Source organism: Hoplias malabaricus, chromosome 17, assembly GCF_029633855.1.
Source record: "Hoplias malabaricus isolate fHopMal1 chromosome 17, fHopMal1.hap1, whole genome shotgun sequence".
NCBI classification, from domain to species: domain Eukaryota; kingdom Metazoa; phylum Chordata; class Actinopteri; order Characiformes; family Erythrinidae; genus Hoplias; species Hoplias malabaricus.
In genome coordinates, this window is record NC_089816.1 from 11,734,257 (window position 1) to 11,753,756 (window position 19,500).

Below are 19,500 nucleotides of genomic sequence, written 5' to 3' on the forward strand. Positions count from 1 at the left end.
CGCACATTTCAAACATACCATGCGGTGTAGACAGCTCACTGAGTTTTGGGGTAAACGTGTGTGTAGGTTATATCTGTAAACACTGTGTTCCTGAGGTTCTGTGAGCCATGTGCTTGCAGTCTTCAGGTTAATGTGCCTGTCGCTCAGCCAGAGATCAACAAGAGGTTGAACAAGGCTGGTTACAGCGTCAGGCCACAAACCACAGCCACTGGGAAAAGAACAGTGGGAAATGCAGCCTGAGGAGAGGTATAAGGATAAAATCGTGTCAGGTGTTCTGTGAGCTGAGCAGCCATTACAAACAAATGTCAGAATTAAAGGAAAAGACAGGAAAAAGAAGAAAGTGAAAGGGAAGGCACTGACTAAAATAACATGTCACCTGTGACACACGTGATTGCTGTGCACTGCTAGAGTTACTGTGATCCCTGTGCTTTCACCTGTCTCTCGGTTTGAATTTATTCAGTAGTAGATCTATTTCCTCTCTATTTCCCTCTATCTGTATTTCTAACTCTCATGTGCTCATATTTCCACTCCAGTGCTTTGCTCATCTATTCCATCCCCCCTCTCTGTCTCTCTCTCTCGCTCTCTCCTATTTTCTGTTGGTTTTCCTATCTCTGTCACTTCTTTTCTTTCTGCATCTCCATGGGTCACCTTTTTCTCTCTTTCTCCTCCTCTGTGTTTGTAACCTCTTTATTTCTCTTTCATATCACTATCTTATCTCTCTGTTCTCCTTATCCACCCTCTCTCAATGTTATCTTCCGCTGCTCTAATTTATGTTTTATTGTTTTTAATGATGGGATTTCCTTTTATAATCACATTGTGGTGTAATCTGTACATTTGTTCTTATTTAGGTGTGTGTGTGTGTGTGTACACTATATTGAACATCTGATGTTTTATTATTGCTTTTTGCTTGTGTTTTTACTTCCCGGGCTTCCCGTGCTTTAATTGAGTTAATGTATAAAGCGGGCCTCTCTCTGCTGTAACCACACAGCACTAGTCATACATCTCTCTGCTGCCTCATCTCTCTGGAGCCTCCTTGATTTCTTAGTGCGCCAACTGTGTGTGTGTGTTTGTGTGTGTGTGTGTGTGTGTGTGTGTGTGTGTGTGTGTGTGTGTGTGTTTGAGAGTGCATTGCTGCACTCTGCTGTAATTGTAGAAGAGGTCAGTCATGGTCCATTGTTCTTAGAGGGCTACCCTTGATTCAGTATGCTGTGTCCTCTCTGAGATTTTTCTCTTTTTTTCAGGCCCTTCATCAAGATTTCATTTTCCAGTGCCATTAGTAGGGACTGATTTGATAAAAATAAAGAATATGGTATTTTTTACATGCTAAGGCTTATCTTTAGAGAAAGTGAGAGTCTGTGTGTGTGTGTGTGTGTGCGTGTGTGTTTGTGTGAGTGTGAGTGTGTGTGTGTGTGTGTGTGTGTGTGTGTGTGTGTGTGTGTGTTTGAGAGATATAGAGCAGACTTATATGACCTCTTCCACTCCAAGGGGTAATTGGGGTCATTAATAATGTTAGCACTGCTCTACAGTTTAGTGTATTACTAAAGGTTAAAACTGTGTGTGTGTGTGTGTGTGTGTGTGTGAGAATGAGAAGGAGCAAAGGAAAGAGAGAGAGAGAGAGAGAGAAACAGAAAAAGAAAAGGGATAGCTGGAGATGGTTCTCTGTCCCTAATGAAGATAAACAGTGTCATTTTGGCAGATTCTGCACTCTCGGAGCAGGCAACATTTGGGCCATAACTGTGCAGATATCTAGCTATATATAATAACACAGACAGAGTAAGAGAGAGAGAGAGAGAGTGAGAGAGAGAGAGAGAGAGAGAGAGAGAGAGAGAGAGAGAGGGAAAAGAATGAGAAAAAGTCACTAGAGAAGCAACACTCAATGTAGCTAGGAAATGGTTAGCCTTGTGTTTTACATGCTGTTGTGGAGCAATTTTAATCTTTAAATAGATCAAAGATTTCTTTATAACGTACACTGCTGATGTACTGCCAGGACTTGACCACCTCCTCCTGTGCAGGTGCTGGAGGTGTTGCAGGAGGTGAGTAATACTCCAAAGATTCTCTCCAAAGTGTGGAGACTACATCAATGTGTGACTCATAGTAAGTTTTGGACAATGCCCACTTTGCATGATCAAATCAAATCCTGACTGATAAAATAAATTGCCTAAGGAGCTCCTTGCAATATAGGTTTCTCAGTGTTTAGGTCAGGCACCTTGGATTCTGTGAAAGATAATAATACTGGAACAGTATTGGGCAGTTTTACATCCAAATTGTGGCAACATTCTTCAGCAAAACTGTGCCTCTGCGCACAAAGCAAGGTCCATAAACTGATCTTCACCGGTTCAGAGTGCCTTACTTCAAGACACACTGGAATGGGGTGTCCAACAAGCTTGTAGGTTTGAAACTTTTGATTATGTATTGTATGTGTGTATGCACTGCTTAGAATCGGACGTTCAGTGACCTTGAGGACAGGTCAGTTAGGAGGCGTGCGTGTGTGTGATTGGATGTGATTTGAGACGCAGATGGGCCTTGAATGCTGAGTTCTCTCACTGCTATGGGCATGCCAAGGGTCTGTCAGAAATATGAGCCAAATAATCTTAATGTGAAAGACACACACTCACTCACTCTCTCTCTCTCACACACACACACACACACACACACACACACGAATCTAAGCACATTTCTGCAGTGCCTCAGCATTTCAGATCTGTCATCTACAATCTCCATACAACCTACTGTACAACCGGCAATCTGCTGCTCACACTTCATAAAAATGACCTTAGGGCTAAAAGACACATACACACTGCTTTGCTCATTCTCTCTCTCTCTCTAACCCACACATACACACACACACACAATTTGCTTTTTGCTTCATCTGCCTGCCTCTTCTTTCTCACTCTTTTAGGATTCTCTGCCCAATTTTTCTCTGCTCAGTGAGCCAGTAAGCAGTAAATGGAAAGAAACTGATGCCTGTCTGTTGCATCAGTCTCATGCTGCACACGCAAACACACAAGGGCACACTACCCAGCTGTACAGTGTGATAGTTTTGCCTTAATGAAATATTGCATGACGATAAATATTAATGCACTCCTTTGCATGACTGTAACTTAGCTTTGGTAAACGACCTTGTGTAGAAGACAACATGTCCCTCACAATGTCATGCTGCTCCAGTAAGCCCTAGTTTTAGCTTTTGATTTCTTGTACTGCATTCATGATTTGGTATTCTCACAATAGTTTGTAGGGCTGGCTTCTGATCCATTTATATACCTAAATACTCTTACTGAAATTCACCATTAAAAACAATAAATACAAAAATACTTTAAGAGTCATTGATCTGACCATTTCAGTCTACATGAGCTGCATAAGGTTTGACAAAACTCAATTTGCATTCAAGTCTAGTGAAAATGGCATATCTGGAGTGAATTTATGGTCAGATTTAATTAAACCAGCTAAAAATAATGTAATATAAAACAAACAAAAGATGAATACAAAAATAACTTGCACTTGTTATTAATGAGCTCAGAGCTCGGAGGTGTGAGGAATGTAGCGTAAGGTATATATGGTATGGTATGCTGGAATAGGTTGTTCATTGGTGCTGATTGTTTGTGAAATATTGTTCAAAATGCACTTGCAGTAGAATGGCCTGCTTACCCTTACCACAAAACGTAACCTTTAAAATAAATTTTAAGCAAAGTTTCCCAAGAACAATTTATGTAGTGGGGCGGCACGGTGGTGCAGCAGGTACTGTCACAGTCACACAGCTCCAGGGGCCTGGAGGTTGTGGGTTCGATTCTCGCTCCGGGTGACTGTCTGTGAGGATTTTGGTGTGTTCTCCCTGTGTCTGCATGGGTTTCCTCTGGGTGCTCTGGTTTCCTCCCACAGTTCAAAAACACACGTTGGTAGGTGGATTGGCGACTCAAAAAGTGTCCGTAGGTGTGAGTGTGTGTGTTCCCCTGTGAAGGACTGGTGCCCCCTCCAGGGTGTATTCCCGCCTTGTGCCCAATGATTCCAGGTAGGCTCTGGACCCACCGCGACCCTGAACTGGATAAGCACTTACAGATAATGAATGAATGAATGAATTTATGTAGTGTACTTATACTTACTTTTGTGCTTCTATCATACTTATAATTTTAATTGAGTTAAATATGAATTAAGCCTGAATTAGGTTATCGTGGTGAAAGTGTACATGGTTTATCAACAGACCATTCCCCGTATTCTTAAACTGTATAAGGTGAATTACCCTAACTGTAAACCTGAACCTAACTTTAACCTAACCCAGAAATTTATAAAAGCAGTGTTTTGTGTTTGTTTAATGTTTTCTTGCTGTTTGCTGTTTTGCCAGATCTTCTTTGGTTACAAAACAGAGACTTTAAGTGGATGCACTAAACAGTGCCACCAGTGGATGGGCGCTCAGTGAATAGTAAAGCAGTGGTAATAGTAGGAAGCAAACAGCCTTCCTAACATAACCGCCACATGTCAACTCCACTGTAAAACGTGAATCAGTAGAAGTGTTGCTCTCCCTCTGTACTCCACACTGCCTGAATTGTTCATGTTCCTTCCTTTTATTTAGAAAGCCTTTGTGTGTGTGTGTGTGTGTGTGTGTGCTTCTCCTTTGCTGCACCTGCATACTCCCATCTCAACCCCCAGTCCCTCCCTTCTTTCATTTACTCCCATTCCTAGCCTTCATCTCTCTATCATTCACTCTTTTCCCTTTTGCCCTTCCTCATCACACAATCCCTCTTTCCATTCCTGTCCCTCCTCTGCGTGTCCTCTCCTCACCGTGACCTTGTGCCCTGAGAGTGGACATGGCTCTGAAAGGCAGCTGAGTAGCCAGTGAGTGCTTTCAGTATGAGTGTGAATTTCTGACCTCAGAACACTTGATTGTATTGATTGTGATTCTTTAGAATATAATAGTGACACTCTTGGAATTATGTAGTGACCAGATATTTTTAAACACATGCAGACCGTATTCGATTTTTATATAAATTAACCCACAGTTTTACACCGATGCCTATCATCTTAGCTGCTTTAAGAAGGGCCATGTGAATTTTCATTGTTCACATATGCTGAAACCTTAGCAAAATATTTGTGTTTGTGTAACTAATTTTAATATTATTTACTGTCCTTAATATTATGCATTTATTCATTGTCTGTAACCTCTTATCCAGTTTCACATTTCATGGATGTGTATATTTTAGGCATGTCAAAAGCCTTATTTAACTAATAGTATATTTATAAGCATTTAAAATGGTCATCAAATCTTTTCTGCATTTCCTTCATGATCTTTAGATCTTTAGTGCATCAACCAATAGGACTTTTTCACACACAAGGATGGCAGCTTCATGGACCCCTGGAGTGGCTTGTCCTCTCTTCAGCTTTCTTTCTCCCTCCATATCTCTCTCTCTCTCTCTCTCTCTCTTTTTCTGGTTGTGAGTCATGGCTGTCCTGCCTGTACACATCCATCCTGCAGTAGAGAAATCTGGCTAATGGAGCTAATATACGCTGGAGAGGGAAGCAGGCTGCACCCCAGAATGCATATGCACAGACAGGCGGCGATGACTCTATCCCGCAGTAGAAATTTTAGCCGATTAAGCTTTGTGCATTATTATTGTTCTGATTTTGCTTGCGTAGGCTCCTGTACGTTATGTTAAACATGGTTCTGAAGTTAAGTGACAGGAAGTGACATCTGCTCTTACAGCTCTGTGCTCTCTGGACACTGGAGTTAGGCTGAGGCTGGACAGCGCTGTCGTTCTCCTTTTCTTCTCCTCTCTGTTTGAACAGGGTTTGACCTTTAGCAGAAAATGTTATTGTGAGTTCTCTCTCTCTCTCTCTCTCTCTCTCACTCACTCACTCTCTTTCTCTCTCTCTCGCTCTCTCACCCACCCCCCTCTCTCTGCTATACAGAGTGGTGCATGTGGGGTGTGTTGATGTATTCATTATCTCATTAGGCTGAAGTATGTGTCTCTCTACATGCTCTCGTCCAGCTCAGTGTGTTAATCTCTATGGCTGCATGATGAAATAAGACAATATAGAAATATGTGAAAAGAAAAAACAAAACAGCAAAAATAAAATGAAAACCGAGACATAACAGGTAGTGTCGCTGTCACACAGCTCCAGGGTCCTGGGGTTGTGGGTTCAAGCCCCACTTCGGTTGACTGTCCATGAGAAGTTTTCTGTGTTGTCTCTGTGTCTGCAAGGGTTTCTTCCGGGTGCTTCAGTTTCCTCTCACAGTCCAAGCACACGTTGGTAGGTGGATTGGCGACTCAAAAGTGTCCATAGGTGTGTGTTCCTCTGTGATGGACTGGCACCCAGTGTTCCCGCCTTGAACCCGCTTTGCACCCCTGGACCCACTGCAACCCTGAATTGGATACATGGTTACAGATAATGGATGAATGAATGAATGAATGAATGAATGAACTGTGTAAATATGTTTGCATTTTATTCCTACGGCTGCATGTTACACTACAGAAATACAAGTTCCATTTCACTGTAATGTGAATTAAGGTAGACCTAGTTTGCTTTCGATATATATATTTAAATGTGAATCTGTCTCTGCATGGGCAGTTATGTACAGGGAAAATATGACAGAACCCACACTTTTAATAACGGTTATTCCCTATTACTCACAGTAATTACTGATACACACCTGTCAATCACACCTGCTGCTGACCCACTTCATTTATTCACAATGCCATTGTACACACATGCTCATTGTTAAACACACAAATAGACACCAACATCTACACACTCTAGTACACTCAGGCACACACAAGTGAACAAACAATTATCTAACACAGAGAGAAAAACACACACATACTCACACACACATTGCAGGCACTGTTCCCACCAGCACCTGTGTGTGGGAGGAGGTAGTACACTGTGAGCAGCTGTATCTGGAGATGCAGTCAGTTACATTAATTCTAAACCCTTCAGAGATTACACTAATGCTCTTTCAGCCTGCAAGACTCTCTCTCTCTCTCTCTCTCTCTCTCTCTCTCTCTCTCACTCTCTCTCTCTCACACACACTCCATCTGCAGAGTCAGCCTTCTGAAAGAAGCAACAGTTAGATAACTTGTGCAGTTTGAATACCAGTGCAGGAGATGAACAGACTTTACGTTTTGAGCTAATTCTGCTAAAGTGTAATAATGATTTTCACTATAATTAGATATAAAATAGCCATTGTATTTGGAGGTCCAGGAGGATTTATTTGTATTCTTCTCCATAATGCTGAGAATGTACCAATCTGTGTGATGCAAACGAACTGAAAATTTTAAGTTGTAATCAAATGGGGCAGTTAGCAGTCTCCAGTGGTTCACTGATGTTATGCTGGAGAAAAAACACTGGTCTCACATTATTCAGATGTAACACGTTAGCTTTCATCCTCAAAACTCGATTGCATCATGTGCTAAGTGAATTACAGGTGAGAGTATGCTGTGACCAAATTAGTTTCCTAATGGCAACTCTACTGCAAGCCTTTTGAAATATTTCTTACAGAACGTTCACATTCTTTTTATTTATAGATTTGAACTCTTGTCAACATCTTGCCATTCTGTTAGTATGTTTGTACAGGGCACTTGATAGTATTCATTCATTCATTATCTGTAACCACTTATCCAGTTCAGGGTCGCGGTGGGTCCAGAGCCTATCATTGGGCGCAAGGCGGGAATACTCCCTGGAGGGGGCGCCAGTCCTTCACAGGGCAACACAGACACACACATTCACTCACACCTACGGACACTTTTGAGTCGCCAATCCACCTACCAACATGTGTTTTTTGGACTGTGGGAGGAAACCGGAGCACCCGGAAGAAACCCACGCGGACACGGGGAGAACACACCAACACCTCACAGACAGTCACCCGGAGCAGGAATCGAACTCACAACCTCCAGGTCCCTGGAGCTGTGTGACTGCGACACTACCTGCTGCGCCACCTGTATAATCCTTCTTGATATTTAAAAAAATAACTGTTGATTTGATATGTGTAAATTTAGCTTTATGGAGCAAACCAATCCATCTGTTATGATTACTATACATAAGAGCTCTCTATCAAGCTTTGGACCATAATTATCATATAGAGGATCAGTGCAGTATGAGTCGCTTTCTGTACTTAAAACCAAAGCCAGACAAAACAACACACACACACACACACACACACACAAAGACAATGAGTTAATGTACCTCACACTTACGATGAAATAGCTCTTCTCATTGTATACTTCTATCCTATTTGACCTCAGTCCTATTCCAAACATTGATGTAAATTTAGCACAAAACTTTTCAAAATATTAGTGAAATAGAGGGCGTTTTTCCTGGATTTGCTGGTATCTTACTTATTTTTTCTGTAGTGTTTTAGGTCCTCTGCAAGTGAATAAAATGAGAGTTCACTTACAGTAGGGTCAGATTTGACAGCCTTACTATATTAAAGGAAGTGTGTTTAACTGTGTGTAGGCTGGGTATTGGGTGCTGGGTTCTGAGCTTTCCCTGGACTCAATATAGGCCTCAGTGACCTCAGCCTCAGTTAGGCTCTAAGACCTTATGTTTGCTTCTCAGCGAGATTTCTCCTTATTGACTGTTGTCGTTTTTGAGCGTTTGTTGCCTCGCTGTCAGACTTGGGAGAAGATGATGGGCATTTCCATACTTAAACACTTTCACATCTGCTTATGTGAGAAGAAAAGGGAAGGAAAAAAGGGCTTGCTCTATCGTGCTGTTTGTTTTGATCTGTGTGTTGTTGTGTGTCTCTGTTCTCTAGCTCATACCTTGCTTGGTTAATTAGTTCTTCTCTGTAGGGGATGTTTCCTAGCACTCCATAATTAGTGCTGTTTTCTCATTGTCTTACTGCACAGCAAAACTTTTAGAAGCAAAGTTACAGTCTCTCTCTCTCTCTCTCTTTGTCTCTCTCACTAAGTATTTCGTATGTTGTGTGGCTGTTTTGAATTGCCAGTGCTGGGGTTACTAAAAACAATTGCAATCCATTCATGCCCATAGTGTTTTTTCTCATATTGTGTGGTGTATATGTCTGACAGTCTATGAATGTCACATTGGCATGTGCAGGGTAATATATAATATTGTGAAGCATATATTTATGGACAAATCTACGTCACGCTGTCTCATATTTGTTAGGAAAAGTTTGGATTTGTGTGGATTAAAAAGAAAAAGAAACTATTTCTACAGAGAAAGACAATACGAAATGTCACAATAAATGTGCAACTGAGAAGTTCAGAAAATGTAACACTCTTTTGCATTTAATTGCACCATTATGAGTTGTTAGACATACCACTGCTGTTTGTAGCTCTTGTATCTCTCTATCTCTCTCTCTCTCTCTCTCTCCCTGTCCCTATCCCTCTCTCGGGGTAAGTTGACTTTTATTCTCCTTTTAGTTCACCCTGTTTCACAACTTTGTCCACACATGCTGATCATATTTATATGTCTGTTTGTGTGTGTGTGTGTGTGTGTGTGTGTGTGTGTGTGTGTGTGTGTGTGTGTGTGTGTGTGTGTTTCTCCACAGTAACAACCACACTGTCTCCGGGCTCCAGCCATGCCAGGAAGTGCAATGAGACGGAGAAGGCATACTGTGTCAACGGTGGTGACTGTTATTTTATACACGGTATAAACCAGCTGTCCTGCAAGTGAGTCACATCCATCCTGCAGTGCCAAGTACTGTTCACTACAACCACATGCAGACTCGACATCTCACCTCCACATGTTACTCTGGATTCTCTCATTTGAATCTACTCTTACTATAAGGTGTTTATGTACAGTTATCCAGTGTCTGAACCAAACCTGGTGGGTTTTTCTTTGCTTTTGGTCAAAGGAAGAGTTTTGCCAAAAATCAGTTCTCAATCTTCTGAGCTCAGATGCAGACAGTCAGTGAAGATACTTTGTTACTTGAAGTCTTGGACAGGAGCTGCAAGTCAAATGTTTGTAACAAGTGGAGAAATATTAAGCTGACAGGCTAGCATTGTGTGAACATCATGCTTTTATTATCACACACTTACCTCAGCCCATGTTGAGTATTGTCAAAAGGGCGTATGTGTTTTCTGACGCTGTCTGACAGGGTTATGTATAAAAATGTTTGAGGTAAATATGTGATGATTTATGCTTGTCGTTTGTGCAGAGCTTACCTGGCTAACTTTGAGTGCTTGTCAGCTTTAGTATATGGTCAAATGTATGTGGACATCCCACCTAATCATTGACTGAAGAAGTTAAGGGCACGCTTATTGGCCAAAGGTGCATAAAATATAGCATCATACAAACTCTATAGACAAACATTGGTAATCTGAGGAGCTCAGTTACGTTTTACATGGCACTGTGATAGGATGCCTCCTTTGCCACAAGTCAGTTTGTGAAATTCCTGCTAGATCTGTCCCAGTCAACTCTAAGTGCTATTATTGTGAAATGGAGGCATCTAGAACAATAACGGCTCAGGCACAAAGTGGTAGACCACACACACACAGAGCTGTGCTGCAGAGTGCTGAAATGTGTAGCGTATAAAAATCACTTATACTTTGCAGCATCTATCGCCCCCGAGCAGCAAACTCCCTCTGGAAGAAACATCAGCAGAAGAACTGTGCATCTGGAGCTTCATGAGATGTGTTTCCATGGCCGAACAGCTGCACACAGGCCTCAGACTGATAGGTGGATTGGTAGAGCACCCTGCTACTGGACCCTGGAGCTGTAGAAATGTGTTCTCTGAAGTAATAAATCATGCTTTGCTATCTGACAGTCTGTATTTTTTGGAGGAGGAATAATAGTCTGGACTGGGTCTCAAGCTTTGGGCTTGGCCCCTTATTTACTGCAAAAGATACTAGAACATGGAAGAAATTTGTTGATGACATGCTTTCGAATTTGTGGCAACAGTGTTTGAAAGGAATATCCCTGTTCCAAGATTTGATGTGGCAGAACTTCTATTGGAGTCCTGTCCTCAAAAGTCACCAAAGTCTTTAGGACAGCCTTTCACAGAAGAACAAAGGCCATGGACCGCAAAGGAGCAAGCAACTTCGTATTAATGCCCATAGATTTGGAAAGAAATGTGCAACAGGTTCACATCAGTGTGATGTCCACCTACTTTTGGCCATTTTGTGTATATTAACCTTGAAGCTCACATATGCTCTAAAAGCAGCAAACTTGTCTCAACAGCAAAAATACCTTTGATAATTCAATTTGTATGTGGTAAAGGGTGAATTGTGAATTTGAACTTTTCATTAATTATTATATTTTTATTTAAATGTTTAAGTCATTACATAACCATTAGTTTCTTCTCAAAAATGTATTTTACCTTTCTATTGTTAAACATGGCTGTTACATCTATGCATAACATTTTTCTTTTGGGAAACTTGCTGCTGTTATAATCTTCTACACTTTATTGGGCTAGACCTTGACATTTGTCTAAATCAAATTGATAAGATAAGATATGAAAAAATAATATAACAACATTTAATTGAGTTGCGACACGGTGGCGCAGCTGGTAGTGTCACAGTCACACAGCTCCGGGGACGCAGAGGTTGCGGGTTTGAGTCCTGCTCTGGGTGACAGTCTGTGAGGAGTTTGGTGTGTTCTCTCTGTGTCCGCGTGGGTTTCCTCCGGGTGCTCCGGTTTCCTCCCACGGTCCAAAAACACACATCAATAGGTGGATTGGTGACTCCTAGTGTCACTAGGTGTGTGTGATTGAATGCGTGAGTATGTGTCTGTGTTGCCCTGTGAAGGACTGGCGCCCCCTCCAGGGTGTGTTCCCACCTTGCGCCCAATGATTCCAGGTAGGCTCTGGACCCACCGCGACCCTGAACTGGATAAGGGTTACAGATAATGAACGAACAATTCATTGACCCTGAAGGAGATTATCTCCTGAAAAGATTTCAGGAGATGTCTATTTACTGAATTGATTAAACAATTAGCATTTCTACCATTACTCTGCTAAAGTCTCATGACTGATATAAAACAAAATACGCATCTGAACTCTTTCTTCCACCAGAGGGCAGTGTAAAACTGAGGACAGTGCCACTCTGCACTCTCACCTGATCCTGACACAGTCCGAGAGTGTGTATTGAGGGGCATGTCTGTTTCTCAGCTGGAATTGTTCTCACCTTGATTAATTCCAACTATAATTCTTAACAGAAGCACTGTTGAGTTTTCGACTGGTGGATGTAACACTGCAGGTTACAGTAACATGGACTTCCATGCCCTATTCAGTTTACACAAACATAAAATGATAAAATTGTGGTTATCATATTGTCTTGGAAATATGTTTATATTAATCAAGTTGTTTGAAGTTACATTTTACTATTATGCTATTAGCACATTTATGTGGTCAGACTCTGATGTTGGATGAGAAGGCCTGTCTTGCAGTCTGTGCTTCATTCCAAAGGTGTTCTATAAGGTTGAGGTCAGGACCCTGTGCAGGCCAGTGAAGTTCTTTTACGCCAAAGTTGTTCATCCATTCCTTTATGGATCTTGCTTTGTGCACAGGTGCACAGTCATCTTTATGGCCATCCTGTTTCCACAAAATGGTGGCATGCTTTACATCACTACATCCGACACTTTACTTGTAAGGCTTGGATCCAGCTGCTAGTCCGTGGAAACCCATTATATGAAGCCCTGTATGCACTGTTCTTGAGCTAATCTGAAGGGCACATGAGATTTAGAGATCTGTAGAGATTGACTCTGCAGAAAGTTAGTGACCTCTATGTGCCTTAGCATCCACTGACCCTGCTCTGTCATTTTATGTGGCTGAGTTGCTGTCGTTCTCAATCACTTTCAGTTTGCTATAATACCACTGACAGTTGACTGTGGAATATTTAGTAGCGAGGAAATTTCATGACGTTGCACAGGTGGCATCCTATCACAGTACCATGCTGGAGTTCACTGAGCTCCCAAGAGTGACCCATTCTTTCACAATGGTTTTTAGAACCTAAATGCCTAGGTGCTAGGTTTTATACAACTGTGACCATGGAAGTTATTGGAACACATGAATTCAATATATATATATATATATATTAATTGATTAATTCCATGAAAAAATATGAAATTTAACAGAAATGCCCAGCCTTAATTACTTAATATCCCTTTCCCAGTGCAATCTGGGTTTTTTAATTTTTATTTTTTTTATATAGATGCTGATGTAACGATATCTGAAAGTTCTGGGAGCCTAAAAGAAAAAAAAACATGAATGCTTAAAATAGACCCTTTCTTTCTCCTTTCTGATCAGCTGTTGTGAAGGGTATATTCATGTGCTTGCAATGGATTTTAAGGCACTTCAGACAGAGACTGCTGAGTTGAATAGGGCCCGGTACTGCATTTCATGCCTCCAGAGGGAGATAGAAAAGAAGAGACAGTGAAATCGGCCACCTCATCTGAGAGACGGAAAGGGGAGAAAAACAGACAAAAGGTCTGCTGTGTTTTCTTTTACTCCGAATTCTTCCACACAACACTGCTGGGAAGCTGACTGAAGGTGATGCACTGCTTTACCTTTAGTGGCCATGTCGGAGCGGATGGGTCAGATTTACGATGCGTCCAGCCTTATTGTGGCTGGTGATTAAATGCAGGGTCTCTGTGGGAATGCTGCGCATTAACTCTCCTGTACAGTCGATATCCCTTATTCACTGCACAGGCATTTAGGCTGCTCAGAGCTCTTAGGGTTAATGGATATGTTTAAAAGGGCAATATTCTGATTTGATTTATGAATGTTTTAAGGTAGGAATGTGCTTTCACGATTATTTTGCTTACATTCCTTAGATCCTAGAGAAGGTCTCACTTTTAAAGAATGTATTTATTATTACTATTACCTATATAAAGGGTGAGCCAAAAGTCGCAGGACACCCTTTTATCTTAATACACCAGCAAGTTATATGTGAACTTTCAGTCATGTCCGGAACATGGCTGCCATCTTAACAGCCACCACATTGGAAGTTTTTCCAATGGGAAGGTGGTCGTGTAACATAACAAAAAAATAAAAGGGTGTCCTGTGACTTTTGACTCACCCTGTATGTACATCACCACTTTTAAATGCGCATGCATGTGCACACACAAGCACACACGCTGTTTGTGTCTGTGTGTGTGTGTGTGTGTGTGTCAACAACCCCTGAGTTAAATTAAATGCAGCAGTCCCATTGACGTCTGCAAGAAATAGTTCAGAATAAAGAAAGCGGAACTCTGTCCTTTTACAAATTATAGAAATTCCCAAGGAGAGGGGGCTTTTGGCACCATTACACAGCTTTTAGGGAATTTCTTTGGTCCCAGACATACTCGTACAGCATCATATTAACATCATCATTTTAAAATTTTGTTTTAGTTTCATTTCATCTGTTTACCTTTGGTGAACAATTAGCCTATGAGAAATTCTGACTGCAGTAATCAAACCATGGGTAATCATGTCACACCTGGAGATATAGGCCATTACTATCATTTCCCACACTGTCCCTTCTAAGTAGTTATGAGCACGCTGAAACCATTCCACCATTTTAATCTGATATGTTTTCCGAGCAAGATCTTTCAAATCAGCTGAAGCAGACAGTATAAACAATTGGAATACTCTGCTCACATAATGTGTGTTTTACACCACAACCTTGATGAATAAAATTGATAGTTCTAATTTGTTATAGCCTCCAAGTCTAAGAGATTCATTAAAGCTGTATATGAACTAGAGAGCTGCAGTTTCTACTTCTATAGGAGCATCATCTATGCAGGCAGCTGGGGTATGGAGTTCAGCCTGGCTGTTACTGCACTGTTGCCATCTACTGGGTTTCTTTTGAATTGCACTGATGAATTTGGCTAATTATGAAATGTAAACATTATTGTTTCTAAGGGTTATTTTGAGAACTAATATTCAAAGCAGTTTGGTCCAGCCTTTGTGTTAAGGTGTTTCCATGACCAGAATTGCTGCCTTCTTTTTCAGGCTTCAATCAAACTGTGTCCTAGACAACAAAGTGTTGTCTTGTTAATATGTTTCAATATGTTCTCTAGAGTCTAGAAGGTTTAGCTTGATAAAGTCCTGTCTCGTGAACCATGCTGTAAGTGTGATTAGAAACATACACAGAGATGAGATGAGTCTTACCATTCCCAGAGTTCCTTCACAGGTCCCCTTTAAAACCCACAGTGATGACATCATCAGGCGGAACTGCTCTGCTCTGCCTGTGGGAGGTGTTCTGTTGTTCTAATTTGGTGTTTCTCTGCTCCTCTCTCTCTCTCTCTCCCTTTCTCTCTCTCTCTAAACTCTTTCTCTTCTATTCTCTCCCTCTCTACCCGTTATGTGTCTGACCCCCTCCCCTGCCTCCTCTCCTTCCCTCTCCTCTTGTTCCCTCCTTCTCCTTTTGTGGGTTTGTTTTCCCTCCATCAGGTGTCCAAATGACTATACTGGTGATCGCTGTCAAACCTCCGTTATGGCCAGTTTCTACAGTATGTCCATTTCTTCTTCCTGTCTGTCCGTCTGTCTGAGTGTCTGTCTGCTCAGGAGCTGCATGCTGAGGATGAGACGAGCGCATGCTGTCTATGTGTGTCTCTCCGTACGTCTCTCCACTCCTTACTGTGTCTCCATTCTGTGGTTTTGTTGATTTCAGTCATCGGATACATCTGAAATACTCACAGATGAGAACTAAAGCGAAGCGAGGTTTATTCAGAGGCAAACTCACTGTGATAAATGATCAAATTGTAGCATGGTACAAGACCCAGAAATGTATATGTAGCATGCTTTCCAGGAGAATGACACTAGTTTCCCTTGTGTTTCACATGTTATGATGAAAACATTTTACCCTTCAGAAAGAGTTTGTTTGGAGTTATTCCTTACTTCATGAAGCAACAGGCAAAATCAGTTACTTGTGTGTTTGGAGATTCTTTTTACAACCTGAGATTTCTGTTTGAAAAGAGAATGGTGCCAGGTTATTCCTGCAGAGGTGATTTGTGATGAAGCCCAAAGGCATGATGCATGACCTTTAACCTGTAACAACCAGTGCTTTTTTTGAAATCAGAGACAGATCACTAGAGCCATGCTGTCTGTAGCTAATCAAGGACAAGTGAGAATCATGCATGTGGTAGTGCTATATATGTACATTGGACAGAGGGACTAAAACTGTTGGTCAGATTTGAGCACCATTGAGATTTCAGGACCTAAATAAACAGGTTGTCTGTTTTAAAGGTATAGATGCCATTTTCTTCATATCTGTATCCATCTGTGCTTAGCCATGTCTCTATGTGTTAGACAGTTACATGCTGCTTTTCTTTATAATCCTTTGAATATTTTTTGTTCTTCTAAACATTAATCCCAGAAATGAGGGATAGTAAATGTGGCAGTAAGTTGTGTGGCTGTCTGTTTGTCTGCATGCATCTGTACGCTTGCTTATCGTAAATCTATTTTTTTATTCTTATTTTTCTTTAATGTAATGGGGAAAATGGGGTTGGCCACAGTATGTCTGCATTGTCTGTCTGTTACTGGAACTTACACTCCTTCACGTCAGTGTCTCAAAGCAAACAGAAACATACTAATCTAGCATTTTGACGCATCGGTCTGAACAAGTGGACAATCTTATCTGATTTTTTCTTTTTTTCTTTCTTTTTTCTTTCTTTACATTGTCAACTTTCTGCATTGGCAGAGCATCTTGGAATTGAAATTATGGGTATGGAACTATTATTTGTTTGATTCTTAGTTTTAAGGCATATATCAGATCACATCACAGTCACTTTTCTCTGTGCCATATCAAAACAAGTGAAAAGATCCACTGGAAAGTCCTTCTGTTAATGTAGTGACCAAAACCATGTTCCTTTCAAATATAGATGCAAATATTCACTACGCAAATGCATAAACAAACATATCAATTGACATGATATTTGAATTCTGAGGCACATGCATGATTTCTGAGGTGTTTACCTTAAAATATACAGAGCTTTTTGTATTGATTATATATATATATGTGTATTGATATAAAGCTGATCCATGGACGTAACCATGTACCATGTCTACCATATGCTACAAGACTTGGAATTGTCCACAAAACCTACTAGAATGTGAGAGAATATTGTTATTTTTTGAGCCATTTTTCATGTCTAGAAAATGAAATGAGATAAGCTTCAGTAAAAAAAAAACTTAGATGAATTAATGTTCTACATCACTCTCCATAACACTCTTCCTGAATAGAATTAAGTTTTCTTTCTCTCCATATACTCTGTTATTCGTTTCCTGTAACAAGCATGCAATGCAATAACAGGCGAAGGCTCAACGTTTGACCTGAGCACTGCGTCCCCCTCTTGTCCACTCTCGTTTTACACACTCACTCCCCCACTTCCCTGCTGTCTGGCCGCCACTTCCTTCCTCTCAAAGCTCTTGTTCTCTCTCGTTCCCTTTCTCCATGTTCTGTGTGTTCTCCTCTGTCATTGTGCTCATGGCGTGCCCTCTGGGGCCTCGAGTGTAACACCAGACCAAAAACGTCTTCACAGCACCTACATGGAGGGTCTTCATAAAACCAGTTCAGGGCTTGTGAAGGTGCAGGTGCTAGAAAATAGGGTTTCAGGTCATGCGGACAGTTATAATAAGCTGACTATATGCAAGTAACGAGTAAATGGCAAATAAACCACATTAGTCTGATTGATGTAGAGCATTATGCATTTACGTATTTCTGTGAATTTTACTCAGTTTTATGAACAACCCTCTCCTAATGGCTCATAAGAAATGCCCGTTTGTGTGTTTTAACCCTACTTTACAGGCATGTACTGTGAAAGATTTAGAGGTTTAAACTGCTTTATCTTCCATTAATCTAATGATGGCTGTGGGCCAGTGCATGTGATGGGACTGCAAGGGAGGCAGAGACTTCAGTTTATGAACACTTCTCAGAGAAAATGCGACAATGTTGTTTCCTGAGTTTGGTAGATTTAGTGCTATTACTGAAGAAGCCAAGACAACCTCTGTTTTAGCATAAAGGACATTTGTTGAAAATCTGGCTTAGGGAGCCACCTACAGAGATTAAAATGACTATTTTCCAGTGGTGTGCTCAACATGTCACACTAAGGTCCCAATGTGTTCATAAAGCGAGATCTGCCATTGATTAGTGTGTCCTTACTGTAGCGTTTTGTGGTGATTAGGACGTGGTTAAGACATATGGCCCACTACTTCACTGAGTAAACTTTAAAAATCTGTAGAATATACAAAGCTCACAAATTAAAAAAAAAAAACTTAAATGAAACTGTTTTCGAGAAAGTATTTTAGAATTTCCAGAAGAAGTGATTAATGCTGTGACAACCTCTTATGCCATGTTTGTGTGTGTGTGTGTGTGTGTGTGTGTGTGTGTGTCTACATGTGTATGTGCGTGTGTTATGTTGCATTTACTCAGAGGCAGAAGAGCTGTACCAGAAACGGGTGCTGACAATAACGGGCATTTGTGTAGCTCTGTTGGTGGTTGGCATCGTGTGTGTTGTGGCATACTGCAAAACCAAGTAAGTCCAGAGAGCTCACCCAACAAAAGAATCTCCTCAGTCAAAAAGTGGCACTGTACACCACTGATACTTCTAACATAAAAAAATTCAGTTTTTCAAATGTATATATTTAATCACTTAAGATGGTTAATTTACTTTTGCATTGAGGTTGCTAGGGGTCGCACGGTGGTGCAGCAGGTAGTGTCGCAGTCACACAGCTCCAGGAACCTGGAGGTTGTGGGTTCGATTCCTACTCCGGGTGACTGTCTGTGAGGAGTTGGTGTGTTCTCCCTGTGTCTGCGTTGGTTTCCTCCCACAGTCCAAAAACACACGTTGGTAGGTGGATTGGTGACTCAAAAGTGTCCGTAGGTGTGAATGTGTGTGTGTCTGTGTTGCCCTGTGAAGGACTGGCACCCCTTCCAGGGTGTATTCCCGCCTTGTGCCCAATGATTCCAGGTAGGCTCTGGACCCACCACGACCCTGAATTGGATAAGCAGATACAGATAATGAATGAATGAATGATATAGTGACCAGTTTATCAAAGTGCATGCCTATATCACCACACACATCAATCTCTATTCAGGTTAAGTACTTTTAATCAGATTGGCTACATTAGTTTCTAAACATGGCATAGGTCGAGACATTCACCTCATTTGCCATATTTATGTGTGAGGAGTCAGAACAATTAGGAACAGTTTGGGTAGATTATATCAGATTATAGAATCAGATTATAGCACTTTATATGAAAAATGAATGATAATTCTGGAAAGAAGGCTGATTAAGCTTAATACTTTAATTTACACTGCAGGACTATACTTGGATGTTTTATAATATAGCAGAAGGTAGTGTGAATGTCTGATCTGACCTACTGTATGATAAGAATGTAGTGCAAAGACAAACATCCACAGAGATTAACTACAAATGTATTTTTATATTGCAAATGATTAATTTATTAAACAGCAATTAAACAAATAAGGACAGTATTTTTTCCTAATTGTCTATTCCATCAGAACAGGAGAATAAATCTTTCTTGTAATAGCGATTTTAAATGTTCTGTTATAATTCGGTTATTTTAGTATAGCTGTAGCCTTTGTAAGAAACAGCAAGTATTGTCTT

At 40.9% G+C, this 19,500-nt stretch overlaps 1 protein-coding gene across 1 annotated transcript in view; it reads left to right on the plus strand.

Moving 5' to 3' along the window:
- nrg2b (neuregulin 2b) overlaps positions 1-19,500 on the plus strand; it is a 57,191-nt gene that overhangs the window by 31,441 nt on the left and 6,250 nt on the right. The window contains exons 4-7 of the mRNA XM_066649214.1: positions 9,500-9,620; positions 15,323-15,381; positions 16,572-16,595; positions 18,303-18,405. Coding sequence (XP_066505311.1) covers positions 9,500-9,620; positions 15,323-15,381; positions 16,572-16,595; positions 18,303-18,405 — 307 coding nt within the window. The remainder of the gene's footprint in view (positions 1-9,499; positions 9,621-15,322; positions 15,382-16,571; positions 16,596-18,302; positions 18,406-19,500) is intronic.